The 24,180-nt window shown below is 39.6% G+C and overlaps 2 protein-coding genes across 4 annotated transcripts in view; both read left to right on the top strand.

Annotated features, from left to right (window-relative positions):
* Positions 1–18,732, top strand: part of atp6v1ba (ATPase, H+ transporting, lysosomal, V1 subunit B, member a) — a 56,537-nt gene extending 37,805 nt beyond the window's left edge. Inside the window, exon 14 of the mRNA XM_027279604.1 lies at positions 17,574–18,732. Coding sequence (XP_027135405.1) covers positions 17,574–17,716 — 143 coding nt within the window. The 3' untranslated portion in view covers positions 17,717–18,732. The remainder of the gene's footprint in view (positions 1–17,573) is intronic.
* Positions 18,733–19,137: 405 nt separating this feature from the next.
* shtn1 (shootin 1) overlaps positions 19,138–24,180 on the top strand; it is a 39,498-nt gene continuing 34,455 nt past the window's right edge. The window contains exons 1-3 of one of the 3 annotated variants that reach the window (XM_019276551.2): positions 19,138–19,482; positions 21,589–21,672; positions 24,020–24,080. In XM_019276551.2, coding sequence (XP_019132096.1) covers positions 21,589–21,672; positions 24,020–24,080 — 145 coding nt within the window. In that variant the 5' untranslated portion in view covers positions 19,138–19,482. Of the gene's footprint in view, positions 19,483–21,531; positions 21,673–24,019; positions 24,081–24,180 lie in introns of all 3 variants that reach the window. The other 2 variants (XM_027286402.1, XM_010755661.3) reach the window with 2 other exon arrangements.

Raw genomic sequence — 24,180 nt, 5'->3', positions numbered from 1 at the left:
GGTGTTATACTGTTGTTGTACTTCTATTTATTGTATATACTTGATTTTTAAATTTAAATTTGCCTTTACTTTTTTATCTATATTTATATATATATATATATATATATATAATATATATATATATATATTCGTTTATTCGTTTTTTATTTTATTTTTTTTATATTTGATATCGGGCTGCTCCGGGACCAGGGGAAACCAATTTTGTTTCATCCCATGTTTTTACATGTGCTGTAATGACAAAAAAGAAATTTTGAGTGTGCGTGACTCTGGCCCCGTCGTCCCCATGCATTATTACTGACACTGCTCAGCAAATTTAGTACTAGAAAAGAAATTTGAGAGTGACGAGTGGGCTGTTGCTGGGGGTCTGTATTCAAAAAGCACACATCAAACAGTCATTTTTAACATTGTGTATTTAGACACAGGAGCAGCTAACGCTTACGTGTTAGCAATTAGCATTAGCATTTTTGCATTATCATGTTAACGATGATGGACTAGCAGTTAGCATTAGCATGTTAACATTAGCATGTTAGTATTAGCATGTTAACACTGATGGGCTAGCAGTTAACATTAACATGTTAGCATTAACATGTTAACATTAGCATTTTAGCATTAACATGTTAACATTAGCATTTTAGCATTAGCATGTTAACGTTGATGGGCTAGCAGTTAACATTAGCATGTTAGCATTAGCATGTTAGCATTAGCATGTTAACATTAGCATGTTAACATTCGCATTTTAGCATTAGTATGTTAGCGCTGGTGGGCTAACAGTTAACATTAGCATGTTAACATTAGCATGTTAGCGCTGATGTGCTGATAGGCTAACAGTTAACATTAGCATGTTAGCATTAACATGTTAACGCTGATGGGCTAGCAGTTAACATTGGCATGTTAGCATTGGCATGTTAACATTAGCATGTTAGCGCTGATGCACTAGCAGTTAACATTAGCATGTTAGCATTAACATGTTAACATTAGCATTTTAACATTAGCATGTTAGCATTAACATGTTAACGCTGATGGGCTAGCAGTTAGCATTAGCATGTTAGCATTAGCATGTTAACATTAGCATGTTAGCATTCGCATGTTAGCATTAGCATGTTATCGCTGATGGGCTAACAGTTAGCATTGGCATGTTACCATTAACATGTTAGCGCTGATGGGCTAACAGTTAACATTAGCATGTTAGCATTGGCATGTTAGCATTAACATGTTAACATTAGCATGTCGACATTAGCATGTTAGCATTAGCATTTGTTAACATTAACATGTTAACATTAGCATGTTAACATTAGCATGTTAACATTAGCATGATAAACGCTATGCCTAGCAGTTAACATTAGCATGTTAGTAATCAACATGTTTTAATTCCTAGTGGCTAATGTTAATTAGCACAAATTTTAGCATTGGTCGCTAATGTTTGCAATAGCATGTCTTTACAGCTTGCGTAACGCTCTTGCTGTCTCTGTCTGCCATTTTACACAGACAGTTCAATTAAGTGCCAAGAACTACTAAAATGGCCGCCGCTCAGGTTCTGCAGGCCCCTCCCCCCTCTCCTCCTTCACACAGGCTGAGGTTGCCAAGCAACCAGGACCAACTGTAATCAGTGGAGGAGTTACTGCACCTGTTAGAATGTCACTTAGAGACTGAGAGAAAATGCTGAGAACTCCTCTCGAACAGGAGGATTTCGACCAAAACCGTATTTCCAATCATTGAACCGACATAACTGGGGCATCGCATGCTAATGCTAACATTAATAGTTAGCATTAGCATGTTAAACACTGATGCGCTAGCAGTTAGCATTAGCATGTTAGGCATTAGCCTGTAACACTGATACGCTAGCAGTTAGCATTAGCATGTTACCATTAGCATGTTAGCATTACTATGTTAGCATTAGCATGTTAACACTGATGCGCTAGCAGTTAACATTAGCATGTTAACATTAGCATGTTAGCATTAGCATGTTAGCATTAGCATTTTACCATTAGCATGTTAACCCTGATGCGCTAGCAGTTAATATTAGCATGTTAACATTAGCATTGTTAGCATTAGCATGTTAGCATAAGCATGTTAACTAGCCATGTTTAACACTGATGCGCTGCAGTTAGCATTAGCTGTTGCATTAGCATGTTACACTGATACCTAGCAGTTTAGCTTAGCATGTACCAATAGCTGTTTTAGCCAGTCTGTTAGCTTAGCATGTTAATGATGCGCTAGCAGTTAACATAGCTGTTCACATTAGCATGTTATGCATTAGCAGTTAGCATAGCATTTTACCATTAGCATGTAACCCTGATGCGCTAGCAGTTAACATTAGCATGCTTAACATGAGCATGTAGCATAGTTGTTAGATTTATGCATGTTAAAACTGATGCGCTAGCAGTTAACATTAGCATGTTAACATTAGCATGTTAGCATTAGCATGTTAGATTAGCATTTTACTTAGCATGTAACCCTGATGCGCTAGCGTTAACATAGCATGTTAACATTAGCATGTTAGCATTACGCATTTGAGCATAGCATGTTAACATTCAGCATGTTAACACGATGCGTAGCAGTTACATTAGCATGTACATTAACCCATGTTGCTCTCACAGTTAAACACTGATGGCTACAGTTAACATTAGCATGTAACATTAGGCATTAGCATGGTAACATTAACATGTTAGCATAGCATGCTAAACTGCGCTAGCAGTTACCATTAGCATGTTAGCATTATCTTGTTAGTAATCAACATGTATTTAATTCCTAGTGGCTAATGTTAATTAGCACAAATTTTAGCATTGGTCGCTAATGTTTGCAAATAGCATGTCCTTTACCAGCTTGCGCTAACGCTCTGCTGTCCTCTGTCTGCCATTTTCACACAGACAGGTTCACATAAGTGCCAAGAACTACTAAAATGGCCGCCGCCCCTTTTCTAGGTCTGCCGGCCCCTCCCCCCTCCTCCTCCTTCGCAGGCCTGAGGTTGCTAAGCAACCAGGACAACTGTATCAGTGGAGGAGTTATGCCACCTCTTAGAATGTCACTTAGAGACTGAGGAAAATGCTGAGAACGCCTCTCGAACAGGAAGGATTTCTGACCAAAACCGTAATTCCAATCATTGAACCGGCTTAACCTGAGGCACGATGAGACCTTCCTGATCGTTTTACATATTCATTTTGTGTCGATAAATGAAGAAATGTGCCCTCAGGAGCGAGAAGAGAAACGTTCTTCTGCTTCCTTTCAGAACAATTCCTGCTTTTTAAAATGGGAGTATATGAGGCTTTGGGGGAAAGTAGTCGATCAATTAGGGCCGTCAGGGCCAAAACTATATGTCTGACAGCTTTGGCAGGCGTAATGTGAGTGATTGCAACAAATTTTGCTACGTTTCTATGTAAAATCGTGTTGTTAGTGGGGCATTGAGTCCACGGTAGTCAAATCCGTTTATTTTTTTTCACTGATCATTCTCTCCCCTCTCCACTCTGCGATGACATCACTCACTCTAGCTCTGGAAAGTTCTCGCTAATAACACACCCATTCATTTTTTGGCTTCGTAATTGTCGTTTTTGGCAAAACCGTTTGCCGAAACTCTTAGAAAAGACATAGCACACATGTCCCGGCCGAGCCGGTCGTTTGATACCCGTTTTGTGATGTGTGACAAAAACTCTGGGAGGAGATAGCGAGCCAAAAAAAGGGCGTAAGAAAATAATATATAACTAGAAAAATTTTAAAGAATTTTAGAGTGTGCCTGATCTGACCCCGTTGCCCCCCATGCATTATTACTGACACTGCTCAGCCAAATTCAGTACTAGAAAAGAAATTTTGAGAGTGACGAGTGGGCTGTTGCTGGGGTCTGTATCCAAAAAAGCACACCTCAAACAGTTCATTTTTAACATGTTTATTTAGACACAGGAGGCAGCTAGCGCTTACGTGCTAGCAATTACACATAGCATTTTAGGTAGCAGTAGCCATTAGCATGTTAGCATTAGCATTTTAGCATTAACATGTTAACGATGATGGACTAAGCTTGCATAGCATGTTAGCAGTAGCATGTTAACATTAGCATATTAGCATTAGCATGTTCACGCTGATGGGCTAACAGTTAATATTAGTGTAACCCTTCTGAAGCAGAAAGTTTAGTATGATAATAATAACTTGAAACTAATGGCCAGAATAAGAAACAGAAGATTTAATTTGGCTACAAAGCCGAGTGTAAACCAACCGATGCACATGAAACGACACGACACTGTGGCTCTTTTTGTTAATGAGACAATGCTCCCCTATTTTAATATGACGGGGGAGAATAATAAACCACATGAAATACATACAACAGCCTTACCCGGGTAGGTATAGAAATAATAAAACAAAATAAAAAGTTTTCGCAGCTGCGCGTGTTTTTTCTTATTGTTCTGTTCAACTTCACTATCTGCACCCTTTAGGGTTCAGTCCAGCCACACGATTGTGTGGGTGTGTTGTATGTGTAAAAGTGAGCAAAAGATTCAATTCCGGGTGTACGTCTACGATCCTCCCGGGTCCAGCTCGCCATCAACCGTCTCTCTCTGGCTCCGTCCTCCAGACAGCTCTATCGAAATCACGGGTTCCTCAAAAACCCGACCTACAATAAGGATCAGAAACATATTACTTAATTTCTCAGATCTTAAACTATGAACACTTTAATTGTCTCTATATTCTGTGAGAATAAGTGCTTTAACTAAACTTGTATTGCAAAATAAGATCACCTTTCTCAGTAGCAAAAGGTAAATAATTATAAGTATATATGATACCAAATGATTATTTTTCTAACAGTACCATCATCATATATATATATATATATATATATATATCTATATATATATATATGATATATATATTATATGCTATTTACATAGCAATTAACATATTAATATCACAAATAACCAAAATGTAAACTCTTGTAATGTTCACAGTAAGAAAACCATAACTTAATGTGCTTAAAATAAACAAATATGGTCACAGTCACCACATGCACACATAACTCAGTAAAAGCTAGACAAAAAATTGTTACATCAGAGCTTATCATCATCTTGGTGTGACTAATAAGTAGGATCAAGCACAATTACTTCAATTTCTCAGATCTCAACTACGAATCACTTTTAAATTGTCTCTATATTCTGTAGAGATAAGTGCTTAACTAAACTTGTATTGCAAATAAGATCACAATTTCTCAGTAGCAAAAGGTAAATAATTATAAGTATATTATGATACCAAATGATTATTTTTCTACAGTACCATCACATATATATATATGCTATTTACATAGCAATTACACATATTAATTATCACAATAACCAAAATGTAAAACTCTTGTAATGTTCACATAAGAAACCATAACTTAATGTGCTAAAATAACAAATATGGGTCACAGTCACACACATAGCACACCATAACTCAAGTAAAAGCTAGACAAAATTGTTACATCAGAGCTTATCTATCAATACTTGGTGGACTAGCAGTGCTGATTAGGCCCGGAGCTAGCGCTCCGATTATTAGCATTAGGCTAGTTGTTAGCTCACGGACTTGCCGTTTAGCTTGTAGCATTAGCGTTTTTAGCATTTAGCATTAGCACAGCAGGACGATCTCTCACGCTGCGATTCTTCACCCGTGCAAATCCTCCAACTGCCACCCTGCAGGTATGGTCGTCCGGGAGATTCCTCCTTTGGTTTTTTCCGAGTTTTTAATCACTTTTTTCCAGTTTATCCACTTTTCTGTTTTCTCCGTCCTGACATTAAGACCGTGTCCAGAACATGCTTCCTCTTGCTCCTTCTAGAGGCTTCGGATTACAGACTGCATCTGCTCCTCCAACTGCGTGTGTGTGTGTGTGTGTGTGTGCTTGTTCTGTCTGGTGTGTGTGTGTGTGTGTGTGTTGTGTGTGTGCGTAGTGCGTTGTGTGTTGTTTGTCTGTGTGTGTGTGTGGTTTTGTGTGTGTGCGTAGAAAATCTCGGGCTTAACATAACATGGAGTCTATGAGGCTTTGGTGGGGCGTAGTCGATCAATTAGCCTGTAGGAGCCAAAAACTATATGTATGACAGCTTTGGCAGGCGAATGTGAGTGATACAACAAATTTTGCTACGTTTCTATGTAGAAATCGTGTCTGTAGGGGGCATTTGAGTCCACGTAGTGAAATCCGTTTTATTTTTTTCACTGATTGTTCTCTCCCCTCTCCACTCTCGCGATGACATCACTCAGTCTAGCTCTGGAAATTCTCGCAATACACACCCATTCAATTTTTGGCTTCATTTTTCTGGATTTTTGGCAAAAAACCGTTTGCCGAAACTCTTTGAAAGACTAGCCATCGATTCCGGCCGAAGCCGGTCGTTTTGATACCGTTTTGTGTATGTGCGGACAAAAACTCTGGAGGAGAAGCGAACCAAAAAAAACACGGAAGCGAAACACGGAAGAGGATATTATAGCCTCGAGAGATAATAAAAGAGTGTGCTCCTTCAGGCACACTCACAACTGAAAAAATTCTAAAGAAATTTTGAGTGTTGCCTGACTCTGGCCCCGTCGTCCTCATACATTTTACTGACACGTCAGCAAATTTAGTACTAGAAAAAGAAATTTTGAGAGGTACGAGTGGGCTGTTGCACGGGTCTTATTCAAAAAGCACACCTCAAACAGTCATTTTTTAAAATGTTTATTTAGACACCGGAGCAGCTAGCGCTTACGTGCTAGCAATTGCATTAGGCATTAGCATGTTAACGATGATGGATAGCATTTAGTGTTAGCATTAATGTTAAACATTAGCATTTTAGCATTAACGTTACCATTAGCATGTTGCATTCGCATATGTTAGCATAGCATGTTAGCGCTGATGGGCTAAAACATGTAAATTAGAATGTTAACATTAGCATGTTAACGCTGATGTGCTGATAGGCTAACAGTTAACATTAGCATGTTAGCATTCGCATGTTAGCCATTCGATTTTAACACATTAGCATGTTAGCGCTGATGGGCTAACAGTTAAACATTAGCATGTTAAGATTAGCATGTTACCATTCGCATTCAACGCTGATGGCTAGCAGTTGACATTGGCATGGTTAGCCTTAGATTTTAGCGCGATGCACTAGCGGTTAACATTAGCATTTAACATTAACATGTAACATTGCATTTTAGCATTAGCATGTTGCTATTAGCATTGTTAAACATTAGCATTGTTTTACGCTGATGGGCTAGCAGTTAATCTTAGCATGTTAACATTAGCATGTTAACGCTGATGTGCTGATAGGCTAACGTTAACCTTAGCATGTTCGCATAACATGGTACCATTGAACATGTTAGGCATTCGCCTTTTAAACATTAGCATGTTAGCGCTGATGGGCTAACAGTTAACATTAGCATGTTAGCATTAGCATGTTAACATTAGCATGTTAACGCTGATGTGCTGATAGGCTAACAGTTAACATTAGCATGTTAGCATTAACATGTTACCATTAGCATGTTACCATTCGCATTTTAACACATTGCATGTTAACGCTGATGGGCTAACAGTTACAATTAGCATGTTACCATAGCCTGTTTCACGCGATGGGCTAGCAGTTAACATTGTGCATGTTAGCATTACCATTTAGCGCTGATGCACTAGCGGTTAAACATTAGCCTGTTAGCATGTAGCCTTTTAAAATTAGCATGTTAACGCTTATGGGCTAGCAGTTAGCATTAGCATGTTATCATTAGCATGTAACATTAGCTGTTAGCATTAGCCCATGTTACGGCTGATGGGCTAACAGCTACCCTTAGCATGTTAACATTAGCATGTTAAACATTGCATGTTATCATCTACAATGTTACCATTAGCATGTTAGCGCTGATGTGGCTGATAGCTACACAGTTAACATTAGCATGTTTACCCTTAGCATGTTAACGCTTCTGGGCTAGCAGTTACCATTGGGCATTTTAGCATAGCATGTTGGCACTGATGCACTAGCAGTTAACATTAGCATGTTACCATTAACATGTAACATTAGCATTTTAGCATTATTCGCATGTTAACATTAGCATGTTAGGCATTAGCATGTTAGCAGTTAGCATGTTAACATAGCCTGTTAGCGCTGATGGGCTAAACATTAACATTAGCATGTTAGCATTAGCATGTTAGCATTAGCATGTTAAACATAGCATGTTAGCGCTGATGTGCTGATAGGCTAACAGTTTAAATTAGCATGTTAGCATTAACATGTTAGCATTAACATGTTAACGCTGATGGGCTAGCAGTTACCATTGGCATTTTAGCATTAGCATGTTAGCACTGATGCACTAGCAGTTAACATTAGCATGAGAGAAAATGCTGAGAACTCCTCTCGAAAAGGAAGGACTTTTGGCCAACCGTTAATTCCAATCATTTGAACCGGCTTAACCTGAGGCCACGATGAGGACCTTCCTGATCGTTTTACATATTCGTTTTGTGTCGATTAAATAAGAAATGTGCCCTCAGGAGCAAGAGAGAGAAACGTTACTTCTGCCTTTCTCCAGAAAATTTCGCTCCTTTTTCTACATTGGGTCTATGAGGCTGTTCGCATGTGTAAACATTAGCCTGTTAGCGTTGATGGGCTAAACAGTTAACATTAGCATTTAGCATTAAACATGTTAGCATTGTCATGTAGCATTCGATGTCACATTAGCATGTTAGCATTAGCATGTAGCATTAGCATGTTAGCATTACATGTTAACGCTGCCACTAGCAACTTAACATACCATTGTTGGCATTCACCATGTTTTTAGCATGTATTTAATTCCTAGTGGCTAATGGTAATTATCATTAGCTGTTAACGAGCTAGCTGCTCTGCTGTCTCTGTTGCCATTTTAGACAGACAAGTTTCAAATTAAGTGCCAAGAACTACTAAAATGGCTGCCGCTCGGCTTCTGGTGGCCCCTCCCCCTCTTCTCTTCACGCAGGCTGAGGTTGCCAAGCAACCAGGACCTAATCAGCAGCAGCTGATCTGCACCTGTTAGAATGTCAGTTAGAGACTGAGGAGAAATGCTGGAACTTCCTCTCGAAAAGGAAGGCCTTTGGCCAAACCGTAATTCCAATCATTGAACCGGCTTACCTGAGGCACGATGTGAGACCTTCCTGATCGTTTTACATATTCGTTTTGTGTCGATAAATGAAGAAATGTGCCCTCAGGAGCAAGAGAGAGAAACGTTACTTCTGCCTTTCTCCAGAAAATTTCGCTCCTTTTTTAACATTGGAGTCTATGAGGCTGTTGGCGGGAGTAGTCGATCAAATCAGCCTGTTGGAGCCAAAACTATATAGGAGACAGCTTCAACAGTGTTATTCACTGCGATCACCTCGAATTTTCCTACATTTTAGGGGATAATCATGTCTGTAGCTGGGCATTTGAGGCCAGGGTAGTGAAATCCGTTTATTTTTTTTCACTGATTGTTCTCTCCCCCTCTCCACTCTAGCGATGACATCACGCACTCTAGGTCTGGAGAGTTCTCGCAATACACACCCATTCATTTTTTGGCTTCGTTTTTCTGGATTTTTGGCAAAACCGTTTGCCGAAACTCTTAGAAAAGTCTTCGCCATGCCTTCCCGGCCGAGCCGGTCGTTTTGATACCCGTTTTGTGTATGTGCGACAAAAACTCTGGGAGGAGAAGCGAGCCAAAAAAACACGGAAGAAACGGAAGGAAGACGAAATAGAACTAGAAAATTTCTAAAGAAATTTTGACAGTGTGCCTGACTCTGGTCCCCGTCGACCACTGCCTCAGCAAATTTAGTACTAGAAAAGAAATTTGAGAGTGACGGTGGGCTGTTGTGGGGTCTGTATTCAAAAAGCACACCTCAAACAGTCATTTTTAACATGTTTATTTAGACACAGGAGCAGCTAGCGCTTACGTGCTAGCAATTAGCATAGCAATTTTAGCTAGCAGGTTACAATGATGGACTCAGCTTTAGCATTAGCATGGTTAGCATTAGCATGTTATAGTTAGCATGTTCAACACTGCTGGGACTAGGCAGTTAACATTAGATGTTAGCATTAACTGTTACATTAGCATTTTAGCATTAACATAGTTCAGCATTACATGTTAGCATTAGCATGTTTAACATAACATGTTTAACGCTGATGGGCTAGCAGTTAACATTGCATGTTAACATTAGCATTTTAATATTAGCATGTAGTAATCGCATTTTTTTAAGCATTAGGCATGTTACGCTGATGGGCTAACTAGTTAACATTAGGGCATGGTAACATTAGCATGTAGCGCTGATGTGCTGATAGGCTAACAGTTAACATTAACAGTTTCGCATTAAGACATGTTACCATTAGCATGTAACACTGGATGGGCTACGCGTCGTTACCATTGGCATTTTACCATTAGCATGTTAGCGCTGCGGCACTAGCAGTAACATTAGCATGTAGTTAGCGTTAGGGCTAGTGAATTTAATGGCGTGACATTGCTGCTTAAGCAGTAATGCATGGCAGTTACATAGCTTAGCGATGGGGTAAAGTACATTGCATTTAGCATTGGCATGTTAGCTTTAGGTGTAACATTACATGTTGGCCTATTACCATGTTATGATTTACTATGTGTTAGCATACAAGTTTAACATTAGCCATGGTTCAGCATTAGGCATTTTAAACGGTTGATGCGCGAACACCTTCACATTAGCGATAACATTAACATGTTAACATTAGCATGTTAACGCTGATGGGCTAGCAGTTACAGATCAGCATGTTAGCATTAGCATGTTAACATTAGAGTTTAGCATTCGCATCATTGTTAACATTCGCATGTTAGCGCTGATGTGGCTAAACAGTAATACATTAGCATGTTAGCATTAGCATGTTAGGCAATTAAGCATGTTAACAATTAGCATGTTAGCATTCGCATTTTAACATTAGCATTTAAAGCGGCTGCATGGGTAACAGTTAACATTAGCATGTTAGCAATTAGAATGTTAACATTAGCATGTTAACGTGAATGGGCTTAACAGTTAACATTAACATTTTAGCTTGTCATGTTTCATTAGCAATAGTTTAACATTAGCACTGTAGCAATTAGCATTGTAGCATTAGCATGTTAGCATTAGCATGTTAACAGCTGTGATGCAACTAGCAATTAAAACATTACCATGTTGGCATTACCATTTAATCTAGGCAGGTATTTAATTCAGAACTAGTGGCGAAGTGTAATTATCATTAAGCAGTTAAGAGCAGCTGCTCTGGCTGTCTACTGTCTGCCATTTTAGACAGACAAAGTTCAAATTAAGTGCCAAAGGAACTCTAAAATGGCTGCGCCGGCTCTGGTGGCCCCTCCCCCCTCTTCTCCTTTACGACAGGCTGCAGGTTGCACAAGGCACCATGGGGAATCCGAAAGCCAGCAGGCTGATTGCACCTGTTGTGAATGTCCCAGTTAGAGGACTGAGAGAAAATGCTGAGAACTCCTCTCGAAGGAAGGGACTTTTTGGCCAAAACCGTAATTCCAATCATTGGAACCGGCTTAACCTAGGCACGATGATACCTTCTGCTCGTTTTACATCATTTCGTTTTTGTGTCGATAATGAAAAATGTGCCCCTCAGGAGCAAGAGAGAGAAACGTTACTTTCGGCCTTTCTCCAGAAAATTTCGCTCCTTTTTTAACCTTGGAGTCTATGAGGATGTTGGCGGGAGTAGTCCGATCAAATCCGCTTATGGAGCCAAAACTAGTATAGGAACAGTTCAACAGTGGTAATCACTGCGATCACCTCGAATTTCCTACATTTGAGGGGATAATCAATGTCTGTAAGCTGGGCATTTGAGGCCAGGGTAAGTGAAAATCCGTTTTGATTTTTTCACTGAGTGTTCTCTCCCCTACTCCACTCTAGCGATGGGACATCACGCACTCTAGGTCTGGAGAGTTCTCGCCAATACACACCCATTCTTTTGTTGGCGTTTTGTTTTTTGGCCTTCGTTTTTCTGGATTTTTGGCAAAACCGTTTGCCGAAACTCTTAGAAAAGTCTTAGCCATCGATTCCCGGCCGAGCCGGTCGTTTTGATACCCGTTTTGTGTATGTGCGACAAAAACTCTGGGAGGAGAAGCGAACCGAAAAAAACACGGAAGAAACGGAAGACGAATAAGAATAAGCCCGAGAGGTTTTAAAGAGTGTGCTCTTTCAGGCACACTCAATAAGCGCGGTGGATAACATATAGTGTGCGCCTTGCACGCACAGTCAATAAAACTCCTTGAATCCTTGAGAAAGCACACCGTTTCACCACAGAGATCTTCATGCCGTTTCTATCAAAGCAGTGTGGGAGCAGGAGCAATCTGGTTTAGTGGTGTGTCACTGTACCACATACATACCTGAAACACACCTACAAATGAATGTGAGTGACAAGCTGTGTCTCTTATCTGGTCTCTAACACTGACCTTGAAGTCCTCTGTGTCATTCCATAGTATAAATGACCTTTGCTTCACTGCACTCATTACATTTGTTTGGCCTTTTCTCAAGTATTCACTATTAACCGCCATGAGGTAATTGACTTTGATGGCCCACATCGCAGATGTCTTCACATGTTTTATTATCTCACAGGAATAAGATCAGAATTCTTGTTGTGGTGGTCCAAAAATAATGAGCAATCTAAGCAACAGTAAGAAGAGTGCTTCAGGGTATTGAATATTTTTGTTCATCTGTTTCAGTCACTTTGGAAAATGATGGTTAAAGTGGCGTTCACAGTGTATTTCTGTGTTTACGTTTGTCCCTGAAAAATATTGATCTGTGTAGGTTCCCTCTTTGTTGCTGCAGCGTTCCTGACCCCTTTCATCTCTTTTCTCCAAAGATACTTAACAAAGCTCAGAGCTCAGACGCTTACATAAACACTGTACACACACAACTTATGGATTCCACATGAAAATAGTCATTATAGCAACACGACACCCAACCCCCCTTTCTTTTTGTCCTCCTACTCACACCAACAATATACAGTACAAAAAAAAATATTTCAGAGATTAATTAAGAAATCAAATTGATCAGGTTTAGTATAAGCCTCTACTAAATCAAATCAATTTTATTTGTATAGCCCAAAGTCACAAAGTACATTTGCCTCAGAGGGCTTTACAATCTGTACAGGGAGTGACACCCTCTGTCCTTAGACCCTCGGTTCCAGTGAGGAAAAACTTGCCCACAAAAAAACCTTAACAGGGAAAAAAGGGGGAAGAAACCTCAGGAAGAGCCACAGAGGAGGGATCCCTCTCCCAGGACGGACAGACGTGCAATAGATGTCACGTGTACAGGACAAATCAACACAAACATATTGTACAATGACTGATAAAAGGACAATGATTACAATGAATGAAAAAACATGATTACAGTACAGTATGGTAGATGAAGTAATATGCCAGTAATAATATATGTAGGAGGGCCAGTCGTGCAGGAATCACAGCAGGCAAGCCACCATCCACGAACCTGCTGGAGGACAGAGCTGGAGAAGAGATGAGAGAGAGAGAGTGAGGTGAAAGTTTTCGGTAAGGGAGATGTGGTGCATCCTCATCAACCAATACCGTGCTGCAGCCATAACCCTGGGGTGGAGTCCACCCCGGCAGTCTAATATCCTATGGCAGCATAACTTAAGGGTGACCTAGCCAGCCTAACTATAATGCTTTAATCAAAAAGGAAGTCTAGTCTATTTCTTAAAGGGTTGACCGGTCTGCCTCCCGAACCCAGAAAGGTAAGTTTGTTCCCACAGAAGAGGAGCCTGATAGCTGAAAAGCTCTGGCTCCCAATCCTACTTTTGGGAAACTATAGGAAACCACAAGGAACCCAGCGTCCTGAGAGCGCAGTGTTCTAGAGGGGTAGTAAGGTAGATAGCTCTTTTAGATACGATGTGCCTGACCATGAAGAGCTTTGGTAAGTAAGGAGAAGAATTTTAAATTCTATTCTAGATTTAAAGCAAGGCCAATGCAAGGAAGCCAAAATGGGAGAGATGTGATCTCTGATCTTGGTTCCTGTCAGAACACATGCAGCAGCATTCTGAATTAACTGCAAAGTCCTAAGAGACTTATTAGAGCAGCCGATAACAAAGAGTTAACATAGTCCAGCCTTGAAGTAACAAAATGCGTGGACTAAGTTTTTTCTGCGCCGCCTGAGAGACAATGCGTCTGATTTTAGGCGATGGTTACGTAAGTGGAAGAATGCAGGACCTCGAAATTTGATTTATGTGGATGTTAAAGGACAAATCCTGATCAAAAACAACTCCAAGATTCTTTACGGGGAGCTGGAGGTCAGGGTGATCCCATCTAAGTAACTAAGTCTCTAGAAAGAGAGTTTCTGAGGTGTTTGGGTCCAATACAAGAACTCAGTTTTGTTCTGAATTTAACATCAGAAAATTGTAGATCATCCAACTTTTTATATCCTTAAGGCATGCTTGGAGTTTAGTTTAACTGATTGGTTTGCATCAGGCTTGATCGAGAATGAATTGGGTGTCGTCAGCATAACAAGAAAATTGATGAGTGATTCTAATAATGTTCCCAAAGGAAGCAATATATAAAACTAAATAAAGTGGTCCAAGTACAGAACCTTGTGGGACTCCATGACAAACTTTGGTCGGCATGGAAGATTCTCATTTGGACATGAACAAAACGGAGATTGATCTAAAAAATACGATTTAAACCAGCTTAGGGCGGTTCCTTTGATGCCAATTTGATGTTCCAGTCTCTGTAAAAGAATTTGATGGTCAATGGTGTCAAATGCAGCACTAAGTTCTAACAGGACAAGTACAGAGATGAGTCCTTTGTCTGATGCCATTAGGAGGTCATTTGTAACTTTGACTAATGCGGTTTCTGTGCTATGATGCACTCTAAATCCTGACTGGAAATCCTCAAATAGACTATTGTTATGGAGAAAGTCACACAGCTGATTAGCTACAGCTTTCTCAAGTATCTTAGACAGAAAGGGAAGGTTTGATATCGGTCTGTAGTTGGCTAAGACCTCTGGATCTAGAGTGGGCTTTTTAAGAAGAGGTTTAATTACAGCTACCTTAAAGGACTGTGGTACATATCCTGATAATAAAGACAGATTAATCATATCCAATAGCGAATTACTAGCTACAGGTAAAACATCCTTGAGCAGCCTGGTTGGAATGGGGTCTAAGAGACAGGTTGACGGTTTAGCTGCAGTAATGATTAAAGTTATTTGATGAAGGTCGATGGGAAAAAAACAGTCTAAATACATAACAGGTTTTACAGCTGTTTCAAAACTTGCTGTATCAAAATGCAGATCAATGCCTGTTGAGGGCAAGAGGTGATGGATTTTATCTCTAATAGTTATAATCTTATCATTAAAGAAGCTCAAGTCATTGCTACTTAGACCTAAAGGAATAGATGGTTCAGTAGAGCTGTGATTCTCTGTTATCCTGGCTACAGTGCTGAAGAGAAACCTGGGGTTGTTCTTATTCTCCTCAATTAAAGAAGAGTAATAGGCTGCTCTGGCATTACGGAGAGCCTTCCTGTATGTTTTAAGATTATCTTGCCAGACTAGATGAGATTCTGCCAGTTTAGTGGCACGCCATTTGCGTTCAGATTTACGTGCCTCTTGCTTTAATTTACGAGTCTGCTGGCTATACCATGGTGCTAGCCTTCTTTGTTTACTACTGAATAGTTCATTCAATGGAGTCAGTAAAAATGATCTGAATAAACTGGTCATTATGTGTTTAGTACGATGCTGGTGCTAGGCTTTGATTAGCCTAGCTTAGCATGAGGACTTGAAACAGCTAGCTTAGTTTTGTCTTTTTTTAGATCTAATTAACATTCTTTGTAGTTTGTGTGCTTATTTGATGGTGCTTTTTGAGAATAATGCAGATAATGTCGTCTTCTCCTTTCACCTCCTGCCACCATCAGTGCTATGACACTGTTCAAGATTGTTTAACCTTTCAGTGTCATCAAGTGTATACCATGTGGTTACAGTATGTGTTTATTCACGTTATAGCAGTGTGAACTAGAATAAACGATACGATAGACAAGGACATCCTTAAGAGGTTGATTAGTTTTCTGATTTTATTCATTACTTCAGCAAACTCTTGTGACAGAATGACACAGCACGGTCTAATGGATGATACAGTGGTAAGCTATAAAATAAGGTTTGTCACCTGTCTATCTGGTGACTGAGACGGTTTCAGATTTATCCCCCTCTTTCTCAGCCCCACCGTTATTGCCTTGTATACCTTCTCCCCTCTTGTATGTTTCTCGAGTGGTGTTATACCCAACGGGTCCTCGTAGAGCTCTTTCTTCTTTGTGAAAAAAATCCGACATACACCAAAAGCTGGGCAATAACAGGTGATCATCTGTAGACTCATCAGTGCTCAACAATATGCCCACTGCACTGAATAGCTCAAGGTGTGCCAGTCCATCATCTGCTAATATCTCTGACTTTCTGGTTGTTGTTTAGCACAAATTACTTTTTTCTTTGCATTCATGTAACGTCCCGGGAAGGGCTGTCTTTAGTGGACATTGTTTGCAGGTTGCTGGACTGTGAATAAATGTGTGATTTATGTGAGATGGATCTGTCGTACAGTGCATAGTTTATGTATTCTCATTTTGCAATTCTGTGGATACAATTTCTCAAAAGAGCTGTGTCTCATAGTGCTGTTTCAAATTGCTGCTTTTAATGAACGCCATGGTTTGGGATCATGAGACGCACAAGTTTAGTACTGGCCAGAAGAATGAACATATATTGGACCATCCAATCAGGAAGCCCTGAGCTCACTTCTCTCACATTGCTCTTATTCTGTTGTTCTGTCCAGCAAATGGTCTGTGCATGGTAAACAATTAAACTGTGCTTACTTACTGTATTACTGGCTTAGCTGATCAAACAACATCAGTATCAGAATGTTGTCATAGGTCCGGATAGAACAAAAAATCCATATAAAATCCAAATCAGATTAAATAGACTAATTAGAGAATTGAATGTTTTTATTAAATGAAATAGCATGGCTAACAACTGGAAACAGCATCTAATTGGCTGTCACATGTCACACTGAACTAGGCCTGCTGTGAAACTGGTTAAAACCCCAAACTAATTAGAATGTAACTGTGGGAAGCGGTGAAGTTGCAGTGTGCAACACTATCTGCCACTCGATACTGTCCCAAGCGTCCAAATTAGAAGTAATCAACATCTGCACAGGTGGCTTTAAATAAGTTGTTGAAGACGAGCTTACAATACTTCATTTTTGTCTTCCATCACAAATTGAATTGTTTTATATCCTTTACATGTTTTTTGGAGCCTTCTTTGACTGTTTAGTCGTCGATTTTTAGACAGGTTAATATAAAGATGTCATGTCCGATCATATGGAGCGAGACATGTTGGAAATCACAGGAGTTCTTGCTTGCCAGATGCTAACCTGACCATGACTAGAAGAAAGAAGAAAATGAAATCTTAAACCCCAAACTACACCCTTGATCAGGATTTGATAACCTTTTTGATACTTGTTACTGTCACAATAAAAGCTCTTGTTATGTCTCTTAAAAATAATTAACTATATACAGTATTAGTAGTGAATGTGTGTGGATGAGATAGTCCCAGATGATATACAGTATGTTTGGATGTTAACCAGCACCCTTGGTGGCCCTTCTGTCTCTCTCAGGCCCATACGACAACAGGACAGTGTATGAAACTCTGGACATTGGCTGGCAGCTGCTGCGAATCTTCCCCAAGGAGATGCTGAAGAGGATTCCTCAGAGTACCCTGGCTGAGTTTTACCCCAGAGAGTCTGCTGCCCGTCACTGAGGCAAACTAAGGGATGCTCTGGCTCTAGCCCAACACACTTTTCTCCCAGCATCCTCTTCTCCCTTTATTCCTTCTTTCATCTCACCCTTCAGCCCTGCACAAAAAGGCGTTTAGGGGGCTGATGTCATCAAGCGTTCACCCATCCCATACTTCACCTTCACTGTTAATACCTCCAGTAATGATGATGAATCAGTTTGCCCCAACACCCCACCCCCCTTTCCCTACCCTGAATTACAGGGCAATAATCCCCCCTTCTGTAGATGTACTGTAGTGTAAGTTATATATGGAAAAGTGTCTGTGGTTGTAATGATTGATTGCAAAAACGTGAACATATCTTTGAAATTCTTTACCAATCCTTATTTATTGGGGTGTGTTACTGCTGGACCCCCTTCTTTTCTTTTTCTAAAGAAATACTATGTAATATCCATCTCCTGCTAAAAACAAGGGGGGCATTGTCATAATGAAATTCAGTATCCCTGCAGCCAGTACCAGTAGGTGAAGCTTGAGTTTTTATTGGGACTGTCAGTAATATTTTCTAAACTATAAGTCATGATCTGCATGTTTCAGTTTCAGAACATTATTCATGTCACTGAGTACTGAGGGTGGATTTATTATCAAGGCTCTCTCTTCCTCACTGCCTATGTATTGTTTAATACAGGCAACTGCTGTATTCTTTCATGTCAGTGGCTTCAAGTTGGATATTTCTGATTTTCTCATGTCAACATTCATAACACGAGTAAACAGACAAACTTGGTCTATAAAGCAGAGTTGAGATGTTTACTGTATGTTGCCCACCCAAGTTACTTTGACTCTTTCTTCCCTGTTGCTTCTTCTTCTCTGGAAAAACACAGTGGATGTTTACATTATTTGTGTTTTGCTGTCGAATTTGTGTCGCAAAAGAATGAGTATATAAGAGTATATTAAACATTCCTGTCTGTCTGCAGCAACTAATTCTTTGTTGTGCTACCATAATGGTTTTGTGAGTTTGTGTCCATGAATAAATTAAATGAAGTATACTGTTGTCGCCTCATCACTAAAGAGTTAGCATTCAACACACACGTATGTGTGTCTTCTCTGCTGTAACACAGGCCCACGGAGCACATGTCAAATATTACAGTAGATTCTAGGACTTGTCTGGATGTTCAGGTTCCGTGCAGAACAGTTGTCTTCTGTATGACCATCTACACCAGTAATGATTGGTGTCAGAAATGCAGAGCGTGTACTTAAAACCTGCTCACAGCTACGCACTGCTGCTCAGATACAAAATACAAAATTGCTAAAATTGTTATGTCAGTAAAAAATCTTGGAAAAAACAATGTACCTTCAAGATGAGATGAGATCCCAGATAGAGCTTGTCCTTCATGGGAGTGTCTCCTCTCCTTTGCCTCTTGATGAAAAACAAACACATGTTCAGGATGTGATGTCACAGCTGCTGGAACTAAAGCACAGCTACTTTAAGTGTTCTGTAGCAGCGTCATAAAACATGCACACATGATGATCGGGTTATTCCTGTGCATATCAGGCTATGTGTTGAAGGTTATTGTAGACCCCGAGTTCTGCGTTCATCTCAATACTCAAATAGTGTTAGTCCATGAGCACACTGTCTCGTGCGTGTCATTGACGTATTATGCCACCGCCTGTAGCTCGCGCGCTTGGTGATCACCCTACAGGTGTGTCACGAGTAGAGGAGGTGCACTTCCTGTGTAACGCCATGGCCGCAGAGGAGCTGCAGAGAGTGAGCGTCCTCACTGAGCTCTCAGACCGAGGTGAGTGGATCTGTCTCTCCTCTTTCCTGTCTCCTTCAGCGACTGAGCAGTGCACTGATTCACGCGTGGCTGTCCGGGGACAGACGGCAGTGGAGGATGAGGACACGCAGGCTCTAATGTCTTTAACTTGAGGTTGTTCATGTTCATGGTCAAAGTCCAGGTCCAGCAGGAGACTTGACTTCCGCCCTCATTTCTCTGTGCAGTCTGCAGCGTTCATTAAACAAATACTTTATGTACACTCTTTATGTAGAGTGCACTCTTGATGTATTCTTAATAATGCTTCCATAACTATTACTTAGTTTTAAAAAGTAATGACAACAATGCTGACATTTACTCCATTTACTTTACTTTACTTTACTTTACTGCTACAGGACTGACTGGTGTCAGTTAGTACACAGAGGACTGCTGTTGACGTAGAAAAATATGATTCAGTGTGAACTGACAAACTTTAGTTTGTCTTTTACAAATAAAATCAAATGAGCAAAAGCGCATTGTATATAGTTAATGTACGCAAAGATGAAAAATTTATTATGCCAAAAGAATGGCACCTTTCAGCATTAACACTGGTTTGTCACTTCCACTGTAAAACAAACAAACAAAAATCACACCAATCCTGTGAAGACTGTTGTATCATTCTTCTTCTTCTTCTTCTTCTTCTTCTTCTTCTTCTTCTTTTTCTTCTTCTTCTTCTTCTTTTTCTTCTTCTTCTTCTTCTTCTTCTTCTTCTTCTTCTTATTATTATTATTATTATTATTATTATTATTGCAAGGTGAAGTTAATATTAACTAAGTTACATACAACGCATTAAACAAATCAGATCAAGATGCACAGCAGCAGCAAATCATTAACTAACTATAAACTGTAATGGAGATATGGTAACAATAATGACAGTAATAAATCATGCAGGACCACAGCAGCAGCCACGATCCATGACAACCTGCTGGACGACAGAGCACAGAAACTCCAGGGAAGAAGTTTAGTTAGTAACATGCATTAATGAGACATGTATGTTTACAGATGGTGGTGGTGATGGAGAGAGAGAGAGGAGAGGAGAGAGACAAGATACAATCATGTTTTTGTTTTTTAATTTTATTTTACAAAAGCAGCAGTCACATAAATATAGTGGAACAAAAAGTACAATATTGATCTGTAAAATGTAGTGCAATGCAAAATAACACAAGTTGAATACTAAATAAAGTAGAATAATTCACAGGAGTCTGTAATGCAGCTTGTCTTGTGCCAGGCATACTGTAGTGTTACCTGGAACAGTATATTATAAGCTCAGCTGTAACTGTTCAACATTTTTGTAAAATATGTTGCTTTATTGATTTTATTGAACACTGTGTACAGACTAGGATGCTTAATTGTTAAAAACTGTTGGATTTTTCTATACTGTGTCCTCACAGTATGTTACTCAGTTACTCTGTGCTTCGGTTATTTTTATTCTCTACTGGATTTACAGGAAGGAAAAATGTACATCATCTGTCTCAGCGTACGCTTTGTAACAAGCAGACTGTATATCCCAAATGTCAGTCTGTTCCTTCGCAAACCTCTTGAATCAGAACTTCTCTCACTGCAGCTAATGGCCATTCTTAGTCAGTTTCCTGTTTTTTTTTTTAATGTCACGAGGAGTGAGTAAAGGCTGAATGTGATGAATATGTCTTATTCTATGGACGTCAAAAATAACTGTTAAATATGACAACTTAAATTTGACTTCTCTTGTCCTGCTAGGAATACAGCATTAAGCACCCAAAGGGGTCACATCTGCTACAAGCCGTTCACTTTTTTTATGTTTTTGGCTCGTACTGTAGTTGTATATGTATGTATGTATGTATGTATGTAACACAGTTTATCTTGATAGTTATTACCCATGATACAAGGCAGTTCCCCTTGCTATTACAGTTCAAACATTCAGACAACCAGGTTGCTATATTCAACATCCCCTGCTATAACAGTCAGGTGACACAGGACATACGCTGCACAAGTCACTGAATGAAAAATGATCACATGCTGGAGAAGTTTCCACTTGTTGACTTTTTTTTTAAACAGGATGATGAGTTCTGTGTTCCTCTCTCACATTTCCTTCATTGTGAATTACTGATGAAGATGGCTTATTGGCATCCTCTGCTTCCTACAGCCATACAGGAGTTTGAGGGCCTACAGAGGAAGCATGAGACAGCAACCAATGAGGTAAGTGTTGTTATCAGTCTGTCAGATATTGTCTGACCACACAGCCGGCTCTGATCATGTGTGTCATATAGTTTAGCTACAGCAGCAGTAACAGTAAAAGTAGCAGAAGCAGCAGTACTACAAGATCTATACACAGTTACATTAAGCAGCAGCTGGCCAAGCAAATGTAGTCACTGCATTAAAGGAGCAGTGTGTAGGATTTAGTGGCATCTAGCATCTACTGATTCCGTACAGCCACCTCTCCTCACCCTCTTTCCTTTCTTTCCAAGTGTAAATGAGAAACTACGGTGGCTGTGAAATGTGAGAAATGTGAAAGGCTCCGTCCAGAGCCTGTGTTTGGTTTGTCTGTTCTGGAGTTCTGTAAAAACATGCATGATGGAAGGGCACCCGTGGTGTCCGTACATATAAAAGTCTCATTCTAAAATCGCAAATACATAACAATTATTATTTTCATACAAATATACGGGAAACAATAGTTAAATCTGACACACTGGGCTTTTAATCGAAGATGCAAAATAGTAGTTATAGTAGTGGTAACTTACTGGTAGCCATCATACTTTATATACGCCCTCAAATGGCCATGTTGAAGTAGTGTACCATTGTACACAGTACAGGTTGGGATGGATGGCTCGATATAATAGCTTTGACATGGACGTTTCAAACAGGCAGAGTGGGTCGTCCACTAATCAGATGATCGGCGGTTCGATCCCTAACTCCTCTGCATGTCGAAGCGTCCTTGGGCAAGCTACTGAACCCCGTGTATGAATGGTTAGCTCCTCAAACTGATGAGCAGTTGGCACCTTGCATGGCAGCTAATGCCATCAGTGTATGAATGGGTGTGAATGGGTGAATGAGATATGTAGTGTAAAAGAGCTTTGAGTGGTCAGAAGGCTAGAAAGGAGATATATAAGTACAGTTCATTTACCATTGTGCCTGGAGCAGGAGCAGATCACACATGAATAATGTATATAAGCATAATGTATTATGGTTTGCAGGTAGAGTCAGGTACAGATGCTCATACATGCATGGGTTCTTTTCTATCTTTAAAACATGAATTGTGTATTGTATAAGGGTATTAGAGGTATTAGAGGGTACACTGTGTTGGTGTCAGCCTTCACAAACTCATTTTAGGTGAGCATGTTTAGGGCTTGGTATCAAAGCACACTTCCTTTGGAGCCTCGATTGAGGTGTGTCATACATAGGACCTCAAGCTGGCAATATCTGGACAGATTTGTACCTTTCTTTATTTATACTTTCATCAAATATTTTATTATATATTAATATTATATTCTTATTCTTCTCTTACATTCTGATGATTTTAGGCTGTAATTTAGACTGTATTCAAGTACTTAAGTAAAAAGCATATGTAAAAAAAAAAGTCATAAAAACAAATCTTGTCTTTGAGAAATTACATTGAAAAAATAAAGTGACACTTAACTCTGGTGTCCATATCTATTGTTAAAGAATAAAGAAGCAAAGCCCTCTGTGTTTCATATATCATATTTAATTACTTACTGACAGTAAACAAGTACTGTACATTACTTAATGAAATGACTTTCACTGAATTTCTTTTACACGAGTTGGCCTTTCATTTAGGAACTGGATAAACTATAACACAACTTTTACCAAATGATAATTAATGATAGTGATTAATGGGAACAGGAGACAAACAATGGTGATGTGACTGTGTGAGTGTGGAATGATGACAGGGAGAGAGGACAATGCATGTGGTGGCAATTAAAGGTTATTATTAGCTGCGCTAATTACACAGCATTAAACAAATGATGTTTGTCCTGTTCTCCAGACTAGTTCATTTTCAGTGTGACCACAGCCAAAAAGCTGCATGCTACCAAATGTGTGTTGATTGTTCTTATGCATGGTGTTGTGATGAAAATGTATGACTTTTACAATTTAGACAATATAAAACATATTCCATGCCATTTTTTATACAAGGAAGAGATTGAACTCTGATATGTTGCCTGCTTTGTGTGCAGTCAGCCTGCACACATATAGACAGACTGCTGCACACACTGTTATTCTGATGCTTCTCTGCACCGAAATAAACCTCACAACAACAATCATTGTGCAACACTTTATCTGAGTATTTCTCCATGGTCTTACTACACATACAAATACAAATACACATGGAAATATGCTTTTTAAACATGGATTTGTACAAGTTTTGCTGATGTTCTACTTTTCTAATTACTGTCTGTATATTATATTTGGAAGCACCAGGGTCATTTTGTAGACAGTATTTTTCCTCACCTCCGCTTGCACAGACAAACAGGTTGAAGGTTGCAATGGTCCTGTGCTGAAGCTGCTCTGTCTGTGTCTCTAACATAAGTGCAAGAAGTTGGAGGAGGAGAGAGACGAGGCCATCAAGAAGCTTGATGAGTTCCAGCAGGGTAAGTTTATCTCTCCTGTGTTAATACATTTACAGAAGGTGAGAAACCTGCAGAAATGATTTAATTCTACAAACAAGCTTTAACTCGTGGATGTATTAAT

Source organism: Larimichthys crocea, chromosome I (assembly GCF_000972845.2).
Source record: "Larimichthys crocea isolate SSNF chromosome I, L_crocea_2.0, whole genome shotgun sequence".
Classification (NCBI taxonomy): Eukaryota; Metazoa; Chordata; class Actinopteri; family Sciaenidae; genus Larimichthys; species Larimichthys crocea.
The sequence above is the reverse complement of the archived record's forward strand: the minus strand, read 5'-3'. Positions and strand labels throughout refer to the sequence as shown.